The sequence below is a fragment of the Bidens hawaiensis genome, unplaced genomic scaffold (assembly GCF_021521415.1).
Source record: "Bidens hawaiensis isolate Kalapana, Puna unplaced genomic scaffold, B.hawaiensis_p1.1 tig00000512_1, whole genome shotgun sequence".
Lineage (NCBI taxonomy): Eukaryota > Viridiplantae > Streptophyta > Magnoliopsida > Asterales > Asteraceae > Bidens > Bidens hawaiensis.
This window is the reverse complement of record NW_027491033.1, coordinates 560,001-567,743: the sequence shown is the minus strand read 5'-3', so window position 1 is coordinate 567,743 and position 7,743 is coordinate 560,001. Positions and strand designations below refer to the sequence as shown.

Sequence of the window (7,743 nt, the reverse complement as noted above, 5' to 3'; positions counted from 1 at the left end):
ATAATAAGACACGGTCACACGGCATAATAAAACACGATGACTTGTTATACTAAACACGATCACGAACCTGTTTAATAACATTAACATCTGTTAAGTGACATGTTTAAACATACAATGAATAATACATGTGCAATGAAAACAAAATTTCCAAAAGAGTAAAATGTCATTTTCATCCTTGTGGTTTGGCAAATAATGCGAATTTAGTCCAAAAAGTTAATTTTTTGCATATGGACCCTCCACGTTTCCCAGTTCTTGCCAATTACATCCAAATTACTAACCCCGTTAAATTTAATCGTTAAGTCAGGGGTAGACATGTATTTTCACCCTTTCTTTATTATAATACATATTTTAGTGAACTGCGGTTTTCGTCCCTCTAGTTTGTCCAAATCTGCAGTTTTAGTCTAGTAATTTCAAATTTGCAATTTTCTTCCATATGGTTTCATTTCACTTGCAGTTAAACCCGAATTCCCTGATATCGTTAAGTTTGGTCGTTAAACCCATCAGTGTACCCTTCATGTGAGGGGAAGTTTTGTTCCTTGTTTTTTTCCTTTTTCCCCTAATACACCCCAGCTCCTCACGTGAGGGGCTTGCGAATTAGGAATGAAGTTTATTTAGAGAGAAAAACGACAAAACTGGTCGTCACGTGAGGGGCACGCAAATGGATTAACGACCAAAATTAACGAGGTTAATAAATTCGGGTTTGATTGCAAGTGAAATGAAACTACAAGTACGAAATTTGTAAACTTGAAACTACTGGACTAAAACTGCAGATTTGGACAAACCACAAGGACGAAAACCGCAGTTCACTAAAATAAGTATTATAATAAAGAAATAATGAAAAGACATGTCTACCCCTGACTTAACGATTATATTTAAGGGAGTTAGTGATTTGGATGTAATTGGCAAGAACTGGGAAACGTGGAGGGTCCATATGCAAAAAATTAACTTTTTGGACTAAATTCGCATTATTTGCCAAACCACAAGGACGAAAATAGCACTTTACTCTTTTCAAAATAAGCATCAAAGTCTTAGTTAAGACAAAATTCATAACATATTTGAAACAAAAAACCACAATTCTTAACATATATGAAACAAAAAAACCACAAATCCATAAAATACTTGAAACAAAAACCAATAGCTGCAAATCATAACATCTATTAGAAATATAATAGCGAGTTCTAATTGGCATTAGTGAAATGTCGCATATAAGTATAACTTTATGTTTAGGACTTTAGGAGTGTATATTTATATTTTATTTTTAAATTAAAAATCTACACATGTTACTAGCAGGTTAACATGTATTTAACATGTTAGGACACGAATTTTAACATGTCTTAAACAGGTCGAATAAGACACGAAATCAACTAAGCTCAAACCAAAACCCGTTAAAACCCGTGTCGTGTCTTGTTAACATGTTCGTGTCATAAATTAACAGTCCTAGATCAATGGCCACTAGAGATGTTAAAATCCCTTAATCATCTTCATTTCACCCTTGAAAGAAAACTACATATAGACGTAGATATATATGATAAAATATCCTAGCCAAACCGGGATCCTCTATTTTTCGATATATCTTGAACATTTTTATTTCAGTTTTAAAAGGAAACCTACTATTAGTGATAAAAATCCTCTCAATAAACCTAAATACCCTATTTTTTTATTAGATGTGAAACTTGAACTCACAAGCCATTGAATTTTTGTTTAAATTAAAGTTTTTGGGTGTTATACATAGACCACTAGAAATCGTTGACTAATTTTACAATAGCTTGCATGTAAAGTTACATAGTTAAAAAATGATGTTAACTTTTCCTTTCATAGACACAAAAAGTTAAGTTCTGTTTTCTTCCTTTTAGTTTGACTATTTTAATTAGCTTTTCAGAATATGAAACCTCCAACTTTTGAAAGTTACTTTTTTCTTGAAAAAACAAAATTCCATTCAAACTAGTAACCCGTTAGAATTAACAAATAAATGGATATTACATATAGAACTTACACCGATCTTTACAAAGTAAGTTTCTGTAAATTATTTAGAAAGAGAAGTATTTTTTATCAAAAATATAACCCAGTGCTGTTATGTCTTCAATTGTTTTATCAAGGCATAATGGTTTGCTGAAGTATTTAACTTTGTTTTTAGTTTTCCATATACACCAACAAGCCGTGAGAATGATTCAACGAAAAACCTTCCATAGGTCCGAAGTGCTAAGGACATGAATGGTAAGTCACAAACCGAAAAGGCAGTCCCTCCCTCTTCCCTTATCTCCATCTAGCATCTCCACTGTTAGGACATTGATTCTCACATACATACAACTAATTGCAGAAAAGTAGAACACACTAATTCACATGGTTCTCTCTTCCTCCCTAACTCTCTTTGCGATTTTCACAATATCCAATGCAATATATGTACAATGAATTGTCACTCACGAGGGCAACCTAACTTTGATCCTTTATATACATAAAACCTAAACCTACCCCGTTGTTAACTAAAATCAAACAATCTGATGAGTTAAGCAGTGAACTTCAACCCTTCACACTAGCCACCGAAGATTCTAACAAAAGAAATCCTCACCCGGCACCATACACACATGCCTTAAAAAAGCACATTCGAGACGGTATACAAACCGTTTTCGCTTATATAGCCCGGAGTAATTCCCCACTATATCCTTATGTATAAAAAAAAGGAAAATTGTATAGAAATGAAAGCAATCAAAATAGGGCTACCAATTGTGAAATGAGTCGTGTAAACAAACAAAATAACAAAAAAATCAAAATACGGTCTGATTTTAAACAAGGAGAAATACTAGAAGTCGAAAGTGATTTATTGAGGTTCTGACAACAATTTTATTGTTGTTCTTTAATCGTTGAATTGGATTAGGTGCAGTGATTGATTACCTTGTAATTTAAGCTTTCGTGTTGTTGATTCCGTCATATGGATAATAGATTGCATATAATACTCTTAATACACACACAATTTTACCTATATTGTTTAGGTATAACTACGGTTTGAACATAAATTGCGTTGTAAGTTGTCAGAGTGTATAAGTTTGTAGCTACACATTTGACCTAGATTTAAGCATTAGAATATAGCAGTAAGTTATTGTTTGGGAGAATAATTAATAGTATTGGAGCTCATGTAGGTCAAACTTTGGTCAGACTCACCTTCAAATTCCTCTAAGCAACAAAAAGCTATACCTCTTATGAAGATTTTTAATACTATTTACTTTGTATTTTAATCTGAATTTAGTTAGTTTGGTCTTTTCAAGTGAAAAAGTTTAAAACCGTACAGGCATTGATGAATATCCACGAAAAATTTCCATTTTGGTTGTCATTTTCTTTATAGTTGGTTCCATTTGAACCCGTCGGTTAGTGGTCGGGTTGGTTGAACCTGCAAACCGGACCAAGTGGTTGGACTGAATTTCAAATTTCTTTTAAAACTTTTTTTCTTTCAAAACCTCGTTTAATATTTCAGGCACCGTGTTCTGTTTATTCCAATATTCATATTTGGTTAATATTGCAAATCAACACCAAAAATTAAGTAGTTATGTATCTCGTTTTAAGTTATGCCTATGCACACTTTATTTTTATATTATTTGTGACATCATCTGGTTTGAAATCACTAGTGGACCGGTAAGGTTACCGGTTCAATGATTATCTAAGCCTTGGGTATAATTTTCTGCCTTTCTTTGCCAGGAACTTTAAGTTAGTGATCTGCAAGAAAGTAGAAGCGATATCCCAACAATATTATTATTTAATAATTTTAAAATATTATGGCTGTGTAATGCTACATTTTGCAAGCAAACAAAGCTAGATGATGGCTACAAACGCAGTAATTGGACTAAGGGCTGGTGAAAGACTTTTAGCTTCATCTTCTTACTACTCTGATGTCAATGAAAAGCTTCCAACCAGTAGTGAACTCGGGTTCATATATGTCCCAACTAAGAACATGATCACTGCAAAAAAGTCAACCAACTACGGTCATGGTTTCAAACCCAAACAACATAATCAAGACACACGTTACATCAGCGCTGTAAAAGAACATGTTAATACTGCTTCCGATTGGGTACACGGGTTTGAACATTTAGTACATGAAGAGTCTGATCAAGAGTTTTCAGTTCAAGCCTTGCTTTCATTGCAAAAGTCTTTGTTAGAGCAACAGTGGAATCTTTCAACCGAAACGGGGTTGACTAAAGTTGACCCGATAGAAAAAAGCAGCAAAAAGGTTTATGTTAATGGTTCTGGGAAGTCAGCACGCAGGCGTAGAATAGATGCTCAGAAAAAAACACTAAATAGAAGAGTTTCTTCCAATGAAGTCGATGCAAAGAAAAAGTTAAAATTTGTGATTAGTCCAGAGTTGCTTCAAAACCGTGCAAGTGGTTATGTTAAGGGTATAGCAAGTGACACATTGCTCACTCATGCGGAGGTGGTGGTTTTGTCAAAAAAGATTAAAATTGGTCAACGATTAGAAGAGAGGAAATCAATGTAACATAATTTAACACAATTTCTTCATAACATGAAGTTTATCCTATATGGTTTTGATCAATAATTTGTAGAAATTTTTCAGATTGAAGGAAAGATTGGGACATGAGCCATCAGATGTGCAGCTTGCAGCATCACTGAAGATTTCACGAGCTGAATTGCAAATGAAACAGATCGAGTGCAAATTGGCAAGAGAGAAGCTGGCAATGAGCAATGTCCGTCTAGTAATGTCGGTTGCACAAAAGTATGCCCACATGGGTGCTGAAATTGGTGACCTCATTCAGGTGTCTGTTATCTTCATTAAACGTTTGATTAGTGAATAGATATACTTTTTAAGCTAGTAAAATAGTGATATTACGTGTCTGTTGAGCTACAATTCGTGTTTTTTGTAGGGTGGTCTAATTGGACTACTGCGCGGGATAGAGAAATATGATTCATCGAGAGGGTTCAAGATTTCTACATATGTTTATTGGTGGATAAGACAGGTAAAAATAATAAATTCATTTTTAATATAGTTACTTCATTCATGAAGTTACAATAGAATAATAAAAAATCCTTATTTAACTTCAGGGTGTTTCAAAAGCAATGATTGAAAATTCTGGAACCCTAAGGTTACCTATCCACATGCATGAAAGATTGAGTGCAATACGACATGCAAAAGCTAAACTCGAGAAAAAAGGAATAACTCCCTCAATTGAAGTAAGTTAACCGTGGCGGTTATTTAAACTAAATTGCATAATTGTTACATTTACCTTGGTTTTTGAACTTGAGCTAATGAGTTATTGCTTTCTGCTGATGTAGAAAATTGCAGAAAGCCTGAACATGTCAACAAAAAAAGTATTGAATGCCACTGAGGTACTTGAAGTATTTATAAATGTGTTTTCTCGCATCGAATTTGTTTGTTTACTATCATATTAATTTCTAGACCCTTTCTTGTAGGCAAAATGCAAAGTGTTCTCACTTGATAGGCCAGCATTCCCTTCTTTAAATGGTCTTCCAGGTGATACCTTTCACAGTGTAAGTCTAGATTCATACAAATAAACTCACATGACGCATCTGTAATTCTGTATAGACTCGATTATTGACGTTTTGTGGTGGTAACTTAGACGGCGGGTCAGATAACAGGTCAAATATTTTTTAGTGTGTCAAATGTGATTACAAAACTATATCATTTAGAAGATAAAACAGTTTTAGTAAAATTAAGAATTTAAAAACGTAACACCATTTAGGCGACTTTCAACCCATTTGACGTGCTTTCTTATTAGCTTTCCTATTTCTTTAGTTTAGCTCGTTGACAAGCTCATTTGTAAGTCAACGGTTTGAATTGTCACCTTGGGTATCATTAGACCGAACAGCTACCTGGCAGTTATAACTACTTAATGTTAAGCCTTCTGTTATTGTTGCAGTACATGGCAGATGATCACCCCGAGAACAATCCTTGGCATGGAGTAGATCATGACGCGCTCAAGGTATTTCACATGTTTTGCAACATTTATCCTATTGATTTCTTTTTTGTTCTTTATCTATGATGTGTGTACTTTTGTTGGATGAATTTAAAACCCTAAATCTCAACTTTATTTGAGAATGTGTGAGAAAGCATGCCCTGCACGGGCTGCACATCTTTAACTTTATCAACATGTACCCATAATTTTTGCAGGATGAAGTGAACAAGTTGATGACCACAACTTTAAGGGAACGAGAAAGAGAGATCATCCGTTTGTACTATGGTCTCGACAATGAATTCCTTACGTGGGAAGATATTAGTCGAAGGTACCAACTCTATTTTTTTATTATAATTCAGATTGATTTATAACTGTGATTTAGGACATTTAGATAAACTATTTCCTTTAAGACTTCAAGTGGCTACATATACAAAAATTTTACAATAATAATCTACAAGTCAAAAATGGGTACAGGATGAACGGGTCACATCTTATTACAATGTTCAGCGTTAGGTTGAGTTGACCTTTCTGTTAATTATGTTTGCAAATACAAATTTCTTACAATAATTATCTAAATATTTTGTTCGACTCAATTGCGTTTTTATCAAACTTATAGTTTGACCCGTTTGACTTGTAAAATCAACATTAGTCAACCTATCTACAAAGTATTCGAGAGAAAATTGTCACCTCTACTTTTATATAGGATCTAGCTTTTCAAACCATCATATTTCTTTTTACGTTTAACGATAAAACTAGTGGTGGTAAGTCATGACCCAACTCGATCGGCACATGAATAATCAAGTTTTTGGTTGTTATATCTAACCAGTTTAATAAACATGTTGTATTTATGTAAAATCTGTTTCATTAATAGGTCGACCCTTCAGCCTGTATAATTAAACGTGTCAATTCAACAACTCCTTACACTTTTAACCCATTTATTACAACTCGACAGCCCACTTATAAGTTGTAACTCATTTACAACTTACCACACGCTGTAGTCAACCTGTTCAACTAGTGTAGATAAATATGACCGAAGTTATATACTCTATAACATAGGACTTATCCACACAAGTAACGGAGAACACACAAAAGCTTTGGAATATTATTTTCGAGCGCTCGAACGAAACCCATTCTTACCACAAGCTTTTAATAATATGGCCGTGATCTGTCATTACGTGCGACTATCTCCACTATAGAAAGAAAAAAGTAAAGAAAGATCAAATTCACTAGTAAATACTAGAAAGAAGGGCTTTCTACATAAGCATCGTCTAAAACAACGATTTTTATTAGCTGTAGAAAAGAAAGAAACTTCATAGAAGTTGAAATATGAAGAAATAGATATGCCTAGCTATTTTAGTCTATGGGTAAAGTATCTAATTGATAGAGTAAGCACCGTAAAGATTAATTAGCGAGGTTTTGGCCGATACAATAAGAACTGCTTACTTTATGTCATGATGTGAGACAAACGTTAGTAATCAACTTATGTAATAGAGTTGATCCACTAAGGTATTTAGCAGCGGTGTAGGATCAGATCTCAAAGATAGTAAGTCTTTTCTTTCGAAAGTCTTTTTCAAAAATTCTATATAATCTAAATTTCTATATGATATGAAACTGAGATAGTTACCTTTCAGAAAATTCTAATGATAGGCGAAATGTCTATGTTTTATTATTCTGAAGGTGGGAGAAAAGATAAAACTAAAATAAACCGGATTTTTAATCCAAACTTAAGATTTAAGTTTGAAACTCATTTTATTAACTTCTTTTAGTTAACCCGAAAAAATGGGATAGATCTACGATAAATCTTATTCAGTTAGATACGGTAGATTCA

General features: G+C 33.6%; 2 protein-coding genes across 2 annotated transcripts in view; one reads left to right on the top strand and one right to left on the bottom strand.

The window, feature by feature from the left end:
• LOC143633302 (glutamate dehydrogenase 2-like) overlaps positions 1-7,743 on the bottom strand; it is a 168,375-nt gene that overhangs the window by 96,886 nt on the left and 63,746 nt on the right. The gene's annotated exons all lie outside the window — the stretch shown is intronic.
• Positions 3,518-7,743, top strand: part of LOC143633257 (RNA polymerase sigma factor sigA-like) — a 14,449-nt gene continuing 10,223 nt past the window's right edge. Inside the window, exons 1-8 of the mRNA XM_077101599.1 lie at positions 3,518-4,476; positions 4,559-4,757; positions 4,866-4,958; positions 5,044-5,172; positions 5,275-5,328; positions 5,413-5,490; positions 5,880-5,942; positions 6,131-6,243. Of these exons, the coding sequence (XP_076957714.1) occupies positions 3,806-4,476; positions 4,559-4,757; positions 4,866-4,958; positions 5,044-5,172; positions 5,275-5,328; positions 5,413-5,490; positions 5,880-5,942; positions 6,131-6,243 (1,400 nt within the window). The 5' untranslated portion in view covers positions 3,518-3,805. The remainder of the gene's footprint in view (positions 4,477-4,558; positions 4,758-4,865; positions 4,959-5,043; positions 5,173-5,274; positions 5,329-5,412; positions 5,491-5,879; positions 5,943-6,130; positions 6,244-7,743) is intronic.